This window comes from Symphalangus syndactylus, chromosome 17 (genome assembly GCF_028878055.3).
Source record: "Symphalangus syndactylus isolate Jambi chromosome 17, NHGRI_mSymSyn1-v2.1_pri, whole genome shotgun sequence".
NCBI classification, from domain to species: domain Eukaryota; kingdom Metazoa; phylum Chordata; class Mammalia; order Primates; family Hylobatidae; genus Symphalangus; species Symphalangus syndactylus.
In genome coordinates, this window is record NC_072439.2 from 88806303 (window position 1) to 88826556 (window position 20254).

The window sequence follows — 20254 nt, forward strand, 5'->3', positions numbered from 1 at the left end:
TTATTACTGTATTATAATTTTTGGACATTTTGAATCTGTGGTGAGTTGAATTTGCAGATGCGGGACAATAAATATGGAGAATTGAGTGTACTCCATTTTTTTATAAGCATAAAATTACACTCATTCCTAGACCTTCACCTCCTATACACTTCTGTGCTCAGGGCAACTACCTATTTATGAGGTAGAGCCTCCCATTCAATTTTGATAATAGGGAATTCACTCCTGATATCACAGGGAGAGGTGAAGCTGACCTACATGACACCTTAGCACAAAGAAAAATGTATCCTTCTCTCTGGGCAGATGTAGCTTTGCACAATGGTGCGGCTTGGCAAGTGGAATTCTAGCAGAGTTGTAGTCCTGATTAACTCCCTTGGCCAGCCATCTTTGTCTAATAGCCAAACTGCACGATCATACAAGGTAGCCGTGGGACTGGGATCCATGAAGATTATTTCCTTAAGATTTTTTTTAGTAACTGACAAGGCAAGTAGACACAGTCACTTCACAGTTTGTAATTACTTATTTGCAAGACTTAATATCTGCTCCCAGTTTAATCTGCTCCCTACTTTCCATGAAAGTAGGGACTCCGTCTTCACTCACTCCATATGCCAGTGCCCACTATAGTGCCTGGCACATCATAAGCACTCATTACTTGTTCAATTCTCTTAATAGCTGTGGCTGCAATACTTTGGGAAGAGCAAAAAGATTATCTCATAACTCTTAGTTCATAACTCTCAGACATGACCGCTGTTCAGAAGTTTATGGCAAACACAAGAACCCACATATAGAGAAGAGTGAAGAAGACAGGCAGAGACTGCTAGCTAGAAATGTTACAAATTCTAGACCATGGCCTACTACTGCTTCTGCATAATGTCCTATTTAAATAGAGTAGCAATATAAATGACAAAAATCTGTGACTGGCCCTTTACTGGTCACTGATATTTGCACTTTATCAATGGCCTCCTGTTCCATCCAATACCATTCTTGTCTCTTTTTCAAATCCATTTTCCATAATACGGCCAGTGTGAAAACTGACCTGAGTGAAGTATGGTTTCAGTTCAAAACCTTTCAATGGTTGCTGATTGCTTAGGAGAAAAAGGCACAAAGTTCTTATGATTTATAAAGCCCTATGTGATTTGGCCTTTATTTAGCTCTGCAAACTCACCTAGAGTCATTCCCTCTGCTTTCTATGCTCTAGCCAGCTCCTTTCTATGCTCCTTTCACTTCCCTAAAGACATAATGCTCATTGCTGCTCAAGGCCTTCAAACACGCTGTTTCCTCTGCCTATACTTGTTCTCCCCATGACAATCTTCACTTACTTGACTCGTGCCTCCTATAGGTCTTAACTTCTATTGAGTTCTGAACACATACTGAAGGCATAAAGTGGGTCTCCCCACTTGCCAGGAACTCTGCCTCCTCTGTATCTTATTTTCCTCTGTAGTCCTGATCTCATTTTGTCCCATTTATACATCTGCATGATCTGAGTAGCAGCTATCCCTCTCATCACAGGCTGAAGGTCTATTTGGCTCAGCATTTATCCTCAGCATTACCCAGGGATTTGGCATATAGCACAGATCCTGATGTTTACTGAATGAATGAAGGGACAGTTTTTAAAGATGACAGAGACATATTTGAAACAAAAGCTTTCACATATTTATTACTGAATCCACCCTACTAGCACAGAGCATATAGAAAAACAGAAAAAAATATTCCCAGTAAAACGTGCAACTGTCCAGATAGTGGTGACAGTTTCAGCGTGATATCGTAAGATGATCGTGACCTTGATACAGCATAAATATGTGTGTCATCTCATGTGTAATTCCTTATAGACCCAGCTTGGTTCTTCTCCAATGCCTCCTTTTGGAGTTGTACCTGATTTTATTACCAGGTTTCATCTGAATCCACTGGGGGATGGGACGATTTTGCTTTTGTTTCTTGGCCAGGAATCGCTTAATGGTGAAAGTCTTGTGAGAAGACATGGCGAGAAACAGAGTCAACCATACACCACTATGGCAGAGAAACAGAGAGAGAGACAGAGACGATATTACCATAGGCTAGGATAAGGTAACATGAAGAAATAACAAGACAAGAAAGAGGATCTTTGGTGCCACAGCGAGGGCTCACTGCCACTCAGGATCCCACAGGCAGCTCAGCAGCAGCTCAGGAGCCAGCTGCGGTCTGAGGAGTCTGATGGCTGTTCTGGTGGATCAGCAGCAAAGGCAGGAGTCCCTTTGTTCCTCCTGTTCCTGACTTGATGCTACTCATTTGTCAGCAACATACTTCTGCTTCTCTTGTTAAATGTCCATCAAGAGGAATTATTTTCAACTTTAAAAAAGTTACAAACAGGTGATGCCAGTTCATTACAAAAAAATTAAAGCAACAGAACACTAAAAAAACTATTATCCCATCTAGCTAGAAAAAGCCCCAATATTAACAACTTGATATTATAAGAGCCTTCCAGTTAAGACAGATGCACATGCAGAATATTGTCTTTCTATAAATTGAGATATTGTAGATATTATTTTGTAACTACAACTTATCTAACTAATATGTGACCCTTTTTTGGCAACTTTCTCAATAACCCTTTACATTTGGAGGTCTTAAATCTTTTCCAGTGTTCTGCTATGGCAAATAGTACAGAACAGGAAAATATGGTTGAAAATAGAAACCTATAAAACAAGTAATTCATCCCCACAACACTTAAAATATGAATGTATACATTTAAAAAATGCAATTTGCTGTAACACTACCTCATGGTACTTTCATGTTACTACTATTTTAAAAGCTACTGGCTGTGCATACTAATATTTTTATCTAATTATCAAAATTGACCACATTGCCATCTACTGAATTGCATGCTACCACTCCGTTTAAAGATCTTGGGTCCTCCATAATTAACGAACATCAACCTGGGGCCAGAGACACAGTAGTTATTTTTAATGATTCAGGTGCAAAATAATGTCTCTACATCTCAGATTGTGAGAGTAATTACATGACGGCAGTAAAGTCCTACTGCAAACAGTGTTGGAGATATACAAACGGTATGGATCTGTCATGACAGAGGCATTTTTTTCTAACCCTAAGATAATGGGGATAGTGGTATGGTGCAAAAAGTATGACTGTTTCTGACTGTCTGAGTTCACACATAGTGTCTAACCCAGTCTTTTCAGATGTGACCCAAGCTATTATCTTGGCTTCTGTCTTATGGCTCACTGTTGTGAGATGTTTATTCTATGTCTGGCATCTCCCCTAACATGCAGGCAGGAAGAAGAGAAAAAAAGAAAGAAAGGCAAAAGAGTACATGCTGTGAGGCTACCGGCTTTTAAGGAGCTTTACTAGGTATCTCTCTCAATACCTTTGATTACACCTTATTGGCAAGAACTGTGTTCCACTGCCATCCTTAGCAGTAATGAAGGATGGGCACTATAGTTTTTTAGCTGAGCACATGATGCCCCCAACCCCACACAAATCAGGTTCTGCTAAAGAAAAAGGAAGAAGAATGAATAGCAGAGTAGATAACTAGCAGTCTTTCCTATAATAATTTTGGAAAAGATAATTTAGGATACTTCTGTGAATTTCAGCTCTCAAAATAACCAAAAGAAAATAGAGGAAAATTTAAAAAAGAGAAAAAGGAAGTTCTCAGTAGAAATACCTATTAGTCTAGGTATTGAAAAATAGGGTGGAAAAAAAGCCCAAATTGATGGGCAACCCATAAATGTCATGGTAAGGAAATACCAGAAGAAATGAGTGCTAATTACACTGTCTGCCCTTCAACCCTAACATCCAAACTTCAGACACTTCTGAGACAACTGCCCTCATGGGGAGGCCAACGTCCCCAGATTTGTACACCTTCCCACTGGGAACTTTCAGGAGCAGGCGACTTTATGTGCAAGTAACAGACGAGTAGGCAACTAAGTTGGGGTATAGGGTGGGGTGTGGTTGAGATACAAATGTTTCATGAAATATAAAACATTGAAAACTAAGCCACAAGTATCCTTGTAGGAGTCTACAGGTTAAGAGAATAACAAATAGGCCTGAAAATGCCGAATGGGTGATAAAGACAGGGAAAGTACACTACTATTTCCGTCCAATCCTTTTATTTTCTTCCCATACATTAGCAGCAAAGAACCTTTAGCTACTGATCACAGTTCATCTTAAATTGACCACATGCTGACTTTAGCTAGCTATCTAGCAGACCCTGTTCTACCCTTTGTATATTAATTCCCTCTATACAGTCTCTATCAGTGACTATTTGGCTCCAACCACTTCAGAAAAAAAGTCTTCAAGAATACAGGGAAAGAACTAGACTGGGTTGCCAACAAACCCAGAGTCTTTAACACCCTCTCCCTTGGGAACCCTGGTTGTACTGGTTACGGTTCTTGAAGCCAATCTTGTTTGAAAGTCTTCTCTAAGAAAAATTTACTGTAGTAAGATAAAGAACTACAGTAGGACAAAGAGTTTACTGTACTAATCCAAGTATTCGTTTCCAATGAAGAGGATGATAGGGTGCTCACCTCTGGAGACACTTTGGGCTAGGAGCTCTGACCAGGTATTTCCTGAAAGCTCAATGCCAGTGACATACACCTCTTAGCTAGAACTAACTCTCATGGAAACTTTTAAAAAGAAACTCAAACAGATATCTGCTATCTGCATTGGAAACAGTGAAAGAACAGAAAGCACTGGCTATAATGCCAACTGAAATAAGCTTATAGTCAGTAAGTCAGTAGTCCTCATTCTAGTACAGTAGTAATGGTTATGAGGGCAGTTTTACCTTAAAAGGAATGATTACACTTATTGCCCTACACATCTCAGGTGACTCAGAGGACCTCTAGGAGTTAAATTTTCTCAAGAAAATATTGAATTACATACCTCTGGCTATATGCCAAGTTATCTAATTAGTCTAGAGGCTGCAAATACAGTATAATATAGATCCCAAGTACTGGAGATACACACTTCATTCCAGAAAATTGAGAGATGGGAAATCATGGTACCAAGTAAAAAAAACTGGGCAAATTCTAGAACCTGGATAGCCTATGCAAAGGCGAAGTTTATTAAGTGATCATAAATGGAAGGCCTGCTGCAGTTGAAAGAAAGCACATGTGGAGATGGAGGCTCATGAGATTTATTAAATCTCTATCAGATGCAATCATACTTGGCCATTTAACTGGCGCTTCAAGAAAGACGATATATCCCTAAACCCCGAGACATACATTTCCTGCCCCTTGCTGTCCTAAGCATAGTCTTCAACCATATCTAGATGATTCTGAGAGTTCAAGGCACTAGTGCTTGTAAAATCAAGGTGCTCATAAGGGTCCCATTCTTTAACATCTATATTGAATATCAAAAATTGGACTCTGTATTTTGGCAAAAAGTATAGGCCCACTCCTCATTCTTCTACTTACTGGATATAGGGGTCATGTGCACACCAATGGCTGCCTGAGGAATACAGCAGTGGCAGCTATTTGGGCATAACTAGACCACTGGGGCCATTAAATGGTTCCTCAAAATTCTTATTAGGCTCAGAAACAGAATTTGTTATATAATTTCCAAAGTTCAGTTGACTGGGCAACCTCAGCAATCAGTGATACAGCTATTACATATGACCAGCTATGTAAAAGTAATGCCAAAGAAATGGTAGCCATAATAAATGTGGTCTAAAACCACATGTCTTTAGATCATATTCCAGCTGGGAAGGGAGGAGGAGCATATGCTACTAAATAAGGCAAATACCTATATCCCAGACAACAAAACACATGGGATGCAATAAGATATGTCTATAAGGAAGTGGTTAAACTGAGTGGGCTTCATGGTGGTCCTGGCTCTCCACAACTTTTCATAAAGTAGGATTTTATAATAAGAAATGGAAATTTATACTAAGAAATTTTATACTTGTGAGAGCAATATTTTGATTTTTAAGTGATAAGTTGTGTGAAAATAATGGTGGCATCATATTGGTTTAAAGGTCAATATGTTGTTTTAAATAAAAGTTATCAACTAAGGGTTGGATGGAGGTTGGCCCTAACTTGCCTTGTAACTTAAGAAGTGTCATGGCTGGAAAGCCTCTATGTGATGTGAAAAGCACCCTCTGTTATTTGTAGCTCGGAACTGGAGAGTTCCTGCATCTTGTGGCTTTCTGAATCGCTGCACTCAGACAATAAGAAGCACCTGCTGCCTGTTGACCACTACCTCTTCCTTACCCATCCCTAATCACTGTCTTTCTGCATGTGGTTACAGTGAGATACTAGATCCCCCATTCGACCACCTGCTGCCTGTTGATCAACTCCTCTTCCTTGCCTCTCCTGTTTTCCTTCCCCACTATATAAACCCCTAACTTTAGTTGGAGCGAGGAGATGGATTTGAGGTTTGGCTCTGGTCTCTCTGGTTGACATCAACTGTAAAATAATAAGTCTTCCCTGGCAATACTTGCTTCTTTTTGTGCGGTAAGCAATGGGACCTAGACTGAGCCCCGAGTGTTTGATATCACTATCACAAATCGTGAAGTGGATCTTGTATTAGGCACACTTCTGCACTTTGTGAGGCTTTCTGAAGTTGTGGGAAGCATTTCTTGGAACCCACTGAGTAAATATCAGAGCACTCCGGACTGGTTAAAGGTTATATTACTATTTAAGGTCATAAGGTTAAAGGTCATAAAATATTTTTAAATATGGAACTCCGGGAATCTTTTAACAAAAAAGTTTTTGTATGCAAACCATCTTGTGTGTCCCATGTCTGATTAAACTTGTAGACTAAAAATAAGAACTTTCTGTTCCCAAAAATATAAACATCTATTGGTTTCTTTTTTTTGAGATGGAGTTTCACTCTTGTTGCCCAGGCTGGAGTGCAATGGCGCCATCTTGGCTCACTGCAACCTCTGCCTCCTGGGTTCAAGCAATTCTCCTGCCTCAGCCTCCCGAGTATCTGGGATTACAGGCGTCTGCCACTACACCCGGCTAATTTTTTTATATTTTTAGTAGAGATGGGGTTTCACCATGTTGGCCAGGCTGGTCTCAAACTCCTGACCTCAGGCAATCTGCCCGCCTCGGCCTCCCAAAGTGCTGGGATTACAGGCTTGAGCCACCACGCCCGGCCCATCTATTGCTTTTTAATGTTTTGAAAAACCACAGTATTTTGAAAAATACTGTGCTTTATTAATTTATTTTCCATTTCTAGTAATGGTGGCCCAGGTTATTTAGGTCAGTTTGCCAGCTGAAAAACCAACTAAAAAACTGGGTAAAATATATTTCAAATAATATTTTAAAAACCCTCAAAGAGATTACAAAATAGTAAGGAATTATCAGGCCAAAAGTTAAGAGAAGCAAAGAATCAAGAGAAGTAAACAAGCCTGAATCCACTTTTTCACTGAAAGCACTGCTAATCCCAGAACATTAGGACCTCCATTTTGACAGCCTTTCAGAGTACAGAGGAGATTGAAAACAAAACCCTGGGTTCATATAAGTTGGGGAGTCTGTTAGGAGACCTTCTCCTACAACAATCTGGGATCCAAAATCTCAGAGTGAAGGTGAACAAGAATTGTAATAATCTGAATGCAATGAGACTCCTCTGAGTTGTCCAGGAAATATCAAACTTTGAACAGGTGGGCCCAAACTTGTGGTACCTGCAGGTACCCAACAAAAGCAAATACGTGTGATCTTTGGGGCAAAGTTTCTTAATTATAGGCCAGACAATTATTTCCACAAAATGGCATTTCAAGTGCAATGACTAGCAGAGGGTCAAACATATCCAGCATATAAGAAAATTGTAATCAATGATTAAAACAGACAATAGAAAGAGATCATTAGAAACTCTAGGTAGGACCCAGCATCTGTGTTTAAAAGCCCATCCAGGTCATTCTGATGCATGTTAAAGTTGGAGAATCATTGCTTTACATCTTTATCATATAAATATACATCCCATAAAAAATACATAAATGTAATAGATCAGAGAATGGACCCAAGAATTTGCATTTCTAACAAATTCCCATATGATGCTGATGCCAGACCACACTTTGAGAACCACTGGTATGAAAAAAGGAATTTTAGTATACAGGCAAAGAGTGGTCACCTGTGTGGAGGAGAAGGGCTATTACTTAGAAGCAATATGCGTATATTTCCTAGAATGCTGGTAATTTTCTATTTCTTAGCCTGGGTAGTTATTACACAGGTGTCATTATTAAACTACACATTTACACTTTAGTGCCTATTTTAATGCATGAGATAACTGGTTTCCCTTTCCCATTCAATCATATAGTTCAAATGCCATGGCGTAAATCCTGTCTACCATCATCCCACCACCTTTATTTATAATCAGTGCCTAAAGTATAAAATGTAAAAGTTTGTTAAGTTCCAAGACATAACTCCTTTCACTTTAGTTTGCAATGTAATTTTTCAAAAAATTAAATGGCTTTGAAAATTAAGATGAAAAAAGTTTAGTCTAAGTTTCTGAAAACTATATTTAAAACATTGTTTAAAATTCAGATATATCTACAGCCTTCATCCCCAATTTAAAAATATCTACAAAACTAAAAAAAAACTATCTTAAATTTTTAACAAAGTGTCCAATTTTAAAAATTACACTTTAATTATTTTCACAAGTTGAAAGAAAGAGGAAGAAAATCCTACCTTTTTCAAGTCTGAATGTCCTACTCCAAAGAGGCAAAGATGCTTGCTTCTCCAAATAAAATCTGAAAAGAAAAAATCCAGTGTGTAACGGTAACAGATCCTACTATTTTCAGTTAAACCTTACCTATGGGTGAAAGTAATGTTCATCAATTGGCCTGAAATTTATGAAAACCTTAAGAGAAAATATAGGAAGTCTTTTTGCAGAAAGGCAGGCAATGACAACAAAATTGAGACATGTAATATTAAACAGATCAGTGCAGCCTGTGCTTGCTTTTGAATTCCCACTCACAAATCCTCAAACAACATTAATAAAATCTGGGATGTGTACACCTATTTCTTGTGTTTATGAAAAATAAGCTCTTTGGGAAGATTAGATTCTTCCAAAAACTTCAAAAAACAGTAATATTTGCCATTTTTTTGATTCATGGTATCAACATAGTTATTATACAAGCCCTCCTCACCTTTCCTCTGTGAGGAAACCATTATAACAGTTTTTTAATATACACTTCTTTCTCTCTTTTTTGAGACAGGGTCTCATTCTGTTGTCCATGCTGGAGCAGAGTAGCATGATCCTAGTTCACTGCAGCCTCAAATGCCTGGCCTCGAGTGATCCTCCTGCCTCAGTCTCCTGAGTAGCTGGGACTACAGGCATGTGCCAGCATGCCTGGCCTATAACAATTATAGTTACTGATTCTGGCAGCTAGGCAGTAGCTGTCTATGCCTTGTGATGTACCAGACAGGTATCTGAACAACCAAATAGTTCCCACAGCAAGGTCTGTGTGCAATGCCTCCCTGTGGCAAGCTATTGACCGAGGCTATGGCAAAAACATATGCAGTTGGGTTTCGTTATGCCTATAAACATCATGACACATCCAACATCCATTTATGTGGTAACACCTAGCCAGACCCTATTATACTTCTTGTTTTGCTCAGCACTATTATACCTCTTGCTTGCAGAGAGCTGTATGCACACATCCCTTACAACATCCTCTCCTTCCACTGTTGCAAAATGACTGTATGTTATGATGCCTAATCATTATCATATCAACTGCAGGCAATGTGGCAAGACAGTGATGATAGCTTAGCAAGGATTGTTCCTGAATACTGAATGTTAGATCCAGATGGTCAGACAAGTGAAAGGCAGTTTTTGCAACCATGTGAGTTAATACACTGCAATTTCAAGATAATATAGTTGAGGATAAAAGAGGTTTGATAAGCTCGCTTCCTGAGCAGGTAGAACAATGGGTTTTAATAGTCTAAATACATCTCCTAGGCGGATCTGGGGAGACGTGAAAAGCCACACACACTGAACACTGCCAATCCAATGTCCTCTGTGTCCTTTACTCATAATGTAACCTTCACCAAGCCTCAAACCCAGTCTTCTCTGGGATCACTTCAATTTAGAAAGTAATAATCATTTTTTTAAACAAAAGCATAACCATGGCCTCGGAATAGAGCTGATCTTAGGAGAGCAGTGCTCCTCCTCCTCCTCCTCCTCCTCATTGACAACAATACCTTAAACACATAATTCATTCTACAAAAGGACATCTTCACTCAGTTCTTTTGAGTAGAAAATTCTAAATTATCCAAGACTTAGCTGAGCTTGTTATATTAAATGGTTGTTTACCTGGTCCTAAGGATAAAATGTGCTACAGTAAAGCACAAAATACGTTGTATCTTTTCATTAATATCTACAAATTGTACTGGATTATCAACCCTCTATACTTTTTGGACTATAAAGTTAACCTTAAGAAACCAACCTATAAAATTGCTGCATTATATTTTTCAACACAATCTGAGTTTTCCTCCCTGCTCCCAGGTCACCACTATACCCTCACCTCCACCTTATTTATTTTTTTTTGCCTCTGTGAGAATATCAGGCTCACATATAGGTAAGTGCCACTTAATAAGAGCTGTATTGTATCATCTAGGTCACCCAGTAGGTATAGAGAGGATATTAGTGATTTCCCTTGGGCTAGGCTAAAATACTTAATCTTATATATAGTTTTAATATACTTTGTTATAATAATCAGTTGGCTTATAAAACCAATCATAGAACACTCAAAGCATCCTACTCCTTCAGGACAGCCCTTTCCAAATGCTTTGAATATTCTTGTTGACTGTCCTGTCTTTCCTATGTATCCTCTTACAAGAATCAGTCTCGGAGTTTGTGAGATATTCTAGTCATTTGTGAATCTACTTTGCTTCACATGAGTTGATAACATCCATGATGTCACCTTCAAAGCAAAGTCCTTTGTACTTTCCATTCATTGGTTTTATTCTCTGATGTATTAAACCGCAATTGCTTTTGCACCAATCTAATAGTGTGGATATCTGTCCACGCCCAAATCTCATGTTGAATTGTAATCCCCAATGCTGGAGGTGGGGCCTAGTGGGAGGTGTTTGAGTCATGGGAATGGATCCTTTGTGGCTTGGTGCTGCCGTCGTGACAGTGAGCTCTTGTGAGTCTGGTCATTTAAAAGTGTGTGGTACTTCCCTTTCTTCAACTCTCTCTCTCACTCTTGCTTTTGCCATGTGACGTGCCTGCTCCCACTTCACCTTCTGCCATGAGTAAAAGCTCCCTGAGGCCTCCTCAGAAGCAGAGCAGATGTTAGTGCTATGCTTCCTATACAGTCTGTAGAAACATAAGCCAATTAAACCTCTTCTTTATAAATTACCCAGTCTCAGGTATTTCCTTATAGCAATGTAAGAATGGCCTAACACATTCTCAATCACTTGACAAAAATTTTCATCCTAAATTTCTTCTGTATGGCAGGTGGTTTCTGAGCAATCTTTCATTTTGAAACTGAAAGTACTCAAGTATTTTATATGCAGAGGTAGGGCTGTTCTTACAAGTTTTTTTCTTTTTGTAGCACTTCCACTGTTACTGAGTCATCTGCATCACATGACATTTGTATCAAATGGGCACAACTGTCTGTGTATTTCATGCTATTTGTTGACTTATGAGCCCAAGGCATCACTATACCACTTGCTAACTTATTTTCCTTAGCATGTCCTCTTTCAGCTTTCTGTACATCCTTGGTTGGCACATGACCTAAAATCAAAGTGGTATTTAAAAGGCTTTTTTCACATATACAACTCTCACTTTTTCTACATCATCCTGCAAGTTGAAATATTTTATCTCTTCTATATTTGCGACCACTGTCACAGTGGTTAAAAGAACTCTGGAGGGCCAGGCACAGTGGCTCATGCCTGTAATCCCAGCATTTTGGGAGGCCGAGGCAGGCAGACCATCTGAGGTCAGGAGTTCAAGACCAGCCTGACCAACATGGTAAAACCCCGTCTCTACTAAAAATACAAGAATTAGCCAGGCGTGGTGGCAGCTGCCTGTAATCCCAGCTACTTGGGAGGCTGAGGCAGGAGAATTGCTTGAACTCAGGAGGTGGAGGTTGCAGTGAGCCAAGATCATGCCACTGTACTCCAGCCTGGGAGACAGAGCGAGACTCCTTCTCATTAAAAAAAAAAAAAGAACTGTGGAAACAAACTGCACAGGCTCAAGTCTCACTGCCACCACTTGCTATTAGTGTCACCTTGAACACATTTCTTAGCCATGTTGTTCCTTATTTTTCTAATCTGTAATATGTGGTTAATAACATCTAACACCATAGGGTTGTTATGAAGCTTATGTAGGTGAAGATTTCGTGTAGTAATGAGTGTAAAATATTTAGGACAATGCTTGGCACACAATAAACACAATATAGGTCTTAGCTGTTATTTTTATATCTACAGCTGTATAAAGCCTACAGTTGTTGAAATTATAAATGTTCCCAGTTTTAAGATTTCTGTGTTGATTCTACTGTACTAATTTCACTATCTTGACTATTTAATAGGAAGATATCACATACACAGACTATAAGCTCCTCAAGAGGTTATATTTTTCTTGGATACTCAAGGATGCTCAAAAGAGTAATTGAGCACATGATAAAGCTTTCGTCATCACACCAGATACAGAGCATTTCCTTGAGGCTGCCTCAACCACATAACCATTAGTGATGGTTGTAGGGGTCACAAACACTCTTGGTTCCCACAATATCTGAAATAAAAAAACACAATACCAGAGGTACTGCCCACGGCAACATAAACCAAATATGCCCCCAGGCAGCTGATGGCAAGATTATACATGCATGTGTACACACACGGGCTTATTCACCCAGAGATGGTCAATGTTAATGTTCAAAGATTACTGCTACACTCAGCCATCTTCCTTTGACAAGAGAGAACACAGATTTTTTTTTTGAAAAAAGTTTTGCTCAAAAATCTATGAAAGATGCTCAGTTGCTGGGCGTAAAGTACAAGTCTGGTGCTGGTTGAATGCTGACTACAGGTGTAGAAGGAATAGCTGTGGACCCACTTCTTCAATGAGAGTTCATTTAGGTAATCAGATAAATCTGATGCTGACAGATAAAAGAATGGCAGATGCTGAAATGATTTTCCTTATTCTCTATTTTTGGGAAGATTTCACAAGAACTTCCCTGCTTTAGTAAGAAACAGATGTTTCCCCCGTATGGTTTCTCACTATCTCAAGAGCCACTTTTGTCCATATTCAACATGCATAAATATTTCAGTAATTTGTCTTCTGCCTAGGATGTAGAAACCTAGAAAGAGCATCGCTTCTATGCCAACAACCAGAAAAACTACAAAATAATTTTTCCTGAAACTCAGAGGACTGAGGTTAGGAAGACCAACTGGACTTTCCCAATATGAGAACTAAAAGTCCCATATCCTGGGAAATTCCTCAGATCCAGGCAAACTGGAACAACTGGTCACCCCACCTAAGGTCACAGACCAATAAAGTAGCTTGAAATCCAAGGAAAGACTGGCCTGGCAAAGGAGCAAAGGGACATGAGCACTGAAGAGACATCAAGTACCTCATATGCTGATAAGAATTCAGCTAAATTGTTAATGAATTGCTAAAAGTCAAGTGCAGACTAGCATAAGAGTATAAAACCCCTGGGAGCCTCAGATATAAAGACAGTTTGCTTCCACTTTCAGTCTCTCTTCCATGATCTCTACTGGGTACTGATGAAAAAGACTTGGGAAAAGGCAGGAGACTAGAGCCTCCCTTGGTGGTGAAGATCTATTAGGGGAAGACATGGTTTGGCTTTGTGTCCCCACCCAAATCTCATCTCAAATTGTAATCTCCACTTGTCAAGGGACGGACCTGGTGGGAGGTGATTGGATCATGTGGGTGGTTTCCCCAGTGCTGCTCTTGTGACAGTGAGGGAGTTCTCATGAGATCTGATGGTTTAAAAGTGGCACTTCCTCCTTCACTCTCTCTCTTTCCTGCCACCATCTAAGATGTGCTTTGCTTCCCCTTTGCCTTCTGCCACATTGTAAGTTTCCTGAGGCCTCCCCAGCCATGTGGAACTGGTAATTTATAAATTACCCAGTCTTGGGTAGTTCTTTATAGCAGTGTGAAAACAGACTGATACAGGGAAGTAAGCTCTTACTATGGAAAAGACAAAAAATCTGCCCAGACCATTCCTTACCCAAGACTGAGGTTGGACCAGGATGGCCAATAGTCTTCTGGCCTCCTCTACCAAGATAGCAAGCACCAAGTAACAAGCAGGGTGAAAGGCAAAAGCATGGAGAGAGACTCCTGTGTTGTATAGGCTCATTGGGAAGGCTGGAAGCTGAGACTGAAATAGGATATTGAGAAAATCCCTCTAGCACGCTACCCTAAGCATAACATTAGAGGTAATCAAACCTGGTAGTATACTGAAGATGGACCAATAAAACCCAAACCCAGCTTAACTACTGAGTAGGCTGATTCAAGACTCCACATTACTGACCTAGCAGAAGAAGCATGCTTATTTTGGGGCATAGATTATCTCAACCCCTACTGTCCTACACAAGATGCTTGGCATTTGATAAAATATTATGAGCATGAAAAAGAAAAAAACAACTCATTGTGAAGACGGAAAGTAATCAACAGAACCACATTCTCAGATAACCTGTGTTAGAACTAAGAGGGAACTTAAAATATATTTGATTAATATATTAATCATATATATTGAAGGTTCCAGTGGAAAAAAAATAGACAGCAATGACGAGAGGGGAATTTCAGCAGAGAAAAAAAAATGTATACATTAAATGAAAATGCTTGAAACAGAAAACACGGTAACAGAGATAAAGTACTCTAAAGCAGTGGTATACAACCAGGGGCAATTCTGCCTTTCTGGAGACATTTGGCAATATCTGAAGATATTTTTGGTTGTCACCACTGGAAGAGTGCTGCTAGCTCTAGTGGGTGGAAGCCAGGGATGCTGCTGAACATCCTACAATGCACAAGTGAGCCCCATAAGACAAAGAATTATCCAGCCCAAAATGTCAGTAGTGCCCAAACTACTTTAGCCTGACAGATTAAAAAAAAAAAAGAGAGAGAGAAGACACAAATTGCCAACATCTGCAATGAAAAAGGGGAGAATGCGACAGATCTCAGGACATTAAACAGATAGAATAATATCACAAATTATTGTATGCCCATAAAGCCAACTTAGTCATCACAGTCTTGTAAGGAAATGGACAAATTCCTTACGAGATGGGTACCACCAAAGCTCATGTAAGTGCATAACCTAAGTAGTTCTATGTCTATTAAAGATGTTGAATTCTGTAGTTAAAAATCTTGTAACAAAACTACAGGCCCAAATGGTTTCACTACCAAAAGCCAGAGATCAGGACAAGACCAAGCCTTTCTCAGTGCCAGGAGGAATGCTTGAGCTTCAACTTCCAGTTCCCACCTCTGTTGTGCTTCCAGAGATTCCCAAATATTTTGCATTCTGTCGTGTACACACCTCAATTCTATCTCAGAGTGCTGACCTGATCATGGTTGAAAGGTGCTGTTGCACATAAGATTGACCTTTGCATGTTGGGTGAAAAGGAAGCCTCAGAAAGGCAGTAACTTGAGCCAGTGGTAGACATTCTTTCCCAACTCAACTTGCCAAGGCTTTTTCGCTTAAAGCTTTCTTAATTTCTTAAGAAATTACAAGACTGTATGATCGCACATCATACCACCCTGATGGGGCAATCTCATTTCAGTCACCTGCAGGTGTCTACTGGGGTGGAGATCCAGCTTCTAAGGCTTTGTTAAATACTGTGGCTCCTGAGGCAAAGCAGTTCAGAAGCATAGCTGAGACTGAGCCTCATGATGGGACGGTAATATGGTTTGGCTGTGTCCCCACCTAAATCTCATCTTGAATTGTAACTCCCACAGTTCCCATGTGTCATGGGAGGAACCCAGTGGGAGGTAATTGAATCATGGGGGCAGGTCTTTCCCATGCTGTTCTTGCGATAGTGAATAAGTCTCATAAGCTCTGATGGCTTTAAAAATGGAAGTCTCCCTGCACAAGCTCTCTGTTTGCCTGCTGTCATCCACGTAAGATGTGACTTGCTCCTCCTTGCCTTCTGCCATGATTGTGAGGCCTCCCCAGCCATGTGGTACTGTAAGCACAATAAACCTCTTTCTTTTGTAAATTGCCCAGTCTCAGGTACGTCTTTATTAGCAGCGTGAAAGACTAATACAGATGGGTAAGGAGTGAATAGGCAAAACACACTCGTGGGTGAGGTAGCTCACAAACAGAGCCATATCTTTCCAGAGGAAGACATAAACCAAGTGTGTTGACCCATTTTGCATTGCTATAAAGGAATACCTGAGGCTGGACAAGTTACGAGTTTTATTTGGCTTCTTGTTTTGCAGGCAGTACAAGCATGGCACCAGCATCTGCTAGGCTTCTGACGCTTTAACTCTTCGTAGAAGGTGAAGGAGGAGCAGGCATGCCGCAGGCGAGAGACAGAGCAAGAGAGAGATGCCACGTTCTTTTGAACAACTGGCATTCATGTGAACTAACAGTAAGAACTCTTTCCATGGAACTAGAGGCTCTAGGAGGACTGGATTAGGACTGCATCCAGTACACACTGATGTAGAGCTAACATCTTCCCTCATCACACTGCTTTTGAGAGCCATTCAAAACACTGAAGATCGAGATATTGGAGTCCACCCATTTTACATTCCATAACTAATGCAGACTGCTCAAATAAAAGCTTAAATTTACAGATAATTTTCTGTCCCTATCTATACTTCAGACTAGAGCATTGCAATTTCTTCACCAAAGCTAATTACTTTTTAAAGTGGTGTGACTGACAAAAAGAAGTCAGGCCAAGGATGCTGCAATGCCAGAGTTTGTAACAATATAATTAGGAGTGAAAGTTGGTGAGGTGACCACCCTCCTTGATGACATCTTTCTTCCTTTCTCTATAGCTTCTTTACAGTTCACTTATGCAAAACTGGACAATCAAACAGCCAAAGCAGTAGAGATAGGTCTGCCAGCAAATGAATTGGTTCTAATGCAACAGCTGAGGGAAGTTTGAGCCTTTCTCTTAAAAGTGACTATAATTCTGCAGTCCTATACCATCTGTAGTTAGGCTGTGGCTCTTTAACTGCCAAGGCCTTTGAGTTAAGCTAGGTTCGTAAGGTTGTTTGATATGGATCACATAGGATAAGAGTAGGTAGTGGTATTTTCTGGGAGATAATAGGGTCAATATGAGTTTTTTTTGGGGGGGGGCGGGGAAGGCAGTTTTTCTGAACATTATAAGAAGTTTCCAATATCTCAAAACTTTAAAATAGTGTTTTCCCAAAGAAATATAAGGTGAGCCCCATATATAGTTACAATTTAAAATTTTCTAGGAATCATGTTAAATAGGAACAGGTAAAATTAATTTGAATATATTTTATTTAATCTGATTTATTTAAAACATCATTTAAGCATGTAATTAATATAAAGGTGGATACAATATTTTAAATTAAAAAGGAGACTTTAGGCTGAGTGCAGTGGCTCACACCTGTAATCCTAACATTTTGGGAGGCGGGAGGATTGCTTCAGCTCAGGAGTTTGAGATCAACCCGAGTATGTTTCTCATAGTGAGACCTCATCTCTACAAAACATTTAAAAATTAGCTGGGCATGGTGGTGCATGCCTGTGATAGGGAGGCTGAGGCGGCAAGAGGATGGCTTGAGCCGAGGAGGTTGAGGTTGTAGTGAGTCATGACTGAGTCAATGCACTCCAGCTTGGGCAACAGAACAACACTCTTTCTCAAAAAAAAAAAAAAAAAGGTCAGGCGCAGTGCCTCACACCTGTAATCCCAGCATTTTGGGAGGCCAAGGCAGGTGGATCACCTGAGGTCAGGAGTTCGAGACTAGCCTGGCCAACATGGTGAAACCCCATCTCTACTAAAAATACAAAATAATTAGCCAGCGTGGTGGCACATGCCTGTAGTCCCAGCTACTTGGGAAGGTGAGGCAGGAGGATCACTTGAACCCAGGAGGCAGAGGTTGCAGTGAGCCGAGGTCGCACCACTGCACTCCAGCCTGGGCAACAGAGTAAGACTCTGTCTCCAAAAAAGAAAAAGAAAAATTGGCCGGGGGTGGTGGCTCACGCCTGCCAGCACTTTGGGAGGCTGATGCGGGCGGATCACCTGAGGTCAGGAATTCGAGACCAGCCTGGCCAACTATGGCCAACATGGTGAAACCCTATCTTTACTAAAAATACAAAAATTAGCCGGGTGTGGTGGCGGGCACAGCTACCATAATCCCAGCTATCTGGGAGGCTGAGACGGGAGAATCACTTGAACCCGGGCGGCAGAAGTTGCAGTGAGCCGGGATTGTGCCACTGCACTCCAGCGACAGAGGGATACTCTGTCTCAAAAAAAAAAAAAAAAAAAAAAAAAAGGAAAAAAACAGACTTTAAAAGCTGGTGTGCGTTTTAACATTTGTAGCACATCTTTTTTTCAGACCAGCCACATTTCAAGTGCTGAACAGCTACACGTGGTTCAATGAGCTACGGTACTGAACAGCTCAGCTTTACAACCTCTCAGGTTCTCTAAGCAAACTCTCTTAGGTTCTGAAATTGAGAAGGGGTGGAGGATTACAAAGCCTTTATGATTCCAACAACTCTTAGCTAGTTAATAGAAGCATCCGTCCTGTCTCTTGATGTCCTAGTGACCAATGACATGTCTAGAGAAGAATCTCTTTTAACTGTATTTTTATATAGTTACACGGCAGCCTTTGAGAAAACCGAGAATTATGGCTAGGCCCAGTGCAAAATGAAAATGTTGGCGGGGGGGGGGCAGCGGAGGCGAGTGCTGGTTTAAAAATTAAGAATTTCAACATTGCCATAGCAGAGCACGAAAATAAGTACAGGGCCCTTCTGAGCCCTATGTGACTGCACGGGTCGGACCCCTTTGAAGCTAGTCCTGGTCAAGGTTTATGTCTCTGGATGAATCCAGATGTGTAAAAGGCAAGGAAATGGCGAGATTCCTTGGGCTATCTTTGGGAAACTGGGACCTTAAAGGAGACTCCAAAATCTTACCTACTGGAATTAAGGGAGGAAGAGAAAGTGTTTGCGCCTTGTGAGAACGCCTTGGAAAGAGGCAGTGCGAAGATGAGGCAGATAGGTAAGACACTTGGTTTTGCTGATTAAACCACTGATGAATCAGTGCCACTCACACTCTGGGTAATTCTAGGGACACTAGTTGGACAACACTGACACCTGAAGAGGTGGCAGGGCGGAACATGGATCCATTTAAGGCTACTTTATTGTCGATTTCCTCCTTCTCTAAGCTAGAAACAGGCGGTGCCTGAGTGGCCTCCAGAAGCCACTACTGTAGGCCAAGAGCAGTGCCTCACGCCTGTAATCCCAGCACTTTGGGAGGCCGAGGCGGGCGGATCACCTGAGGTCGGGAGTTCGAGACTGGTCTGACCAATATGGTGAAACCCGTCTTTACTAAAAATACAAAAATTAGCCGGGTGTGGTGGCGCGCGCCTGGAAACCCAGCTACTCAGGAGGCTAAGGCGGGCGAATCGCTTGAATCCGGAGGCGGAGGTTGCAGTGAGCCGAGATCACACCACTGCACTCCAGCCTGGGCGACGGAGGGAGACCCTGTCTCAAAAAACAAACAAACAAACAAACAAACAAAAACGCTACTACTGTTGGAGTCGGCTTGAGCTGTGGCACTGTTTCCAGCCCGTGACCCTCACGCCGCCCTGCTCGCTGGGCGGACCGGACCCAGGCGGCGGGTGAGAAGGGACCTTTACTTACCGGCGCCCTGGCCTCTGCTGTTTTCCCATTCTAGGACGCAAATCTCGATCTGCAACGGCCTGGGGCGCCGGCGGAAAAGGCGGGCCCAGCTCCCTCAGGTCTGCGTGTCACCGACCCGAACCCGCTCCGTCGTCCTGACGCCCCCGGCCTAGCTGCAGCCACCTTGTCGCACGGGCCTTCGTGTCTCTGAGTCTCCGAGAGGCCTCGCCCGCAACTGGCACTCGGAGGTGGTTGCCTCGCTGGGCGCAGCAGTTTAACCGCCGCGCGCCGGATGCTAGGGCGGCGAGTTCCCCGGATGCTAGGGCGGCGATTTCCCCGTTGACAGACCCCGCCCCGGCCCCGCCCAGGCACGGGCGGTCCCGCCCCCTTGAGTTGTGGCCCGGGGGCCGTGGGTCCGACTCCTGCGTGTGATGTCACCAAGTTGGCTTTGGGGTCCCCCATTCTTCCTTAGTTCTCTATTTTACCTCAGCGCGTTGTCTAGCTGCTGCCTGGCCACAGTACTTAGCACACAGCGTGACTTAATAC

General features: G+C 41.5%; 1 protein-coding gene across 1 annotated transcript; it reads right to left on the reverse strand.

The window, feature by feature from the left end:
* Nucleotides 1–1627: 1627 nt before the first annotated feature.
* RPL39L (ribosomal protein L39 like) lies at nucleotides 1628–20022 on the reverse strand. The gene is made up of 3 exons (XM_063620499.1): nucleotides 19730–20022; nucleotides 8616–8677; nucleotides 1628–2004 (listed from the first exon to the last, which is right to left on the reverse strand). Exon 3 carries the CDS (start codon nucleotides 1974–1976, stop codon nucleotides 1821–1823), a length of 156 nt encoding a protein of 51 aa, XP_063476569.1. The 5' UTR covers nucleotides 1977–2004; nucleotides 8616–8677; nucleotides 19730–20022; the 3' UTR covers nucleotides 1628–1820.
* Between the last annotated feature and the right edge of the window lie 232 nt (nucleotides 20023–20254).

Coding starts and splice junctions, on each gene's coding strand:
- RPL39L (XM_063620499.1), bottom strand. CDS start 1,976: ATGTCTTCTCACAAGACTTTCACCATTAAGCGATTCCTGGCCAAGAAA.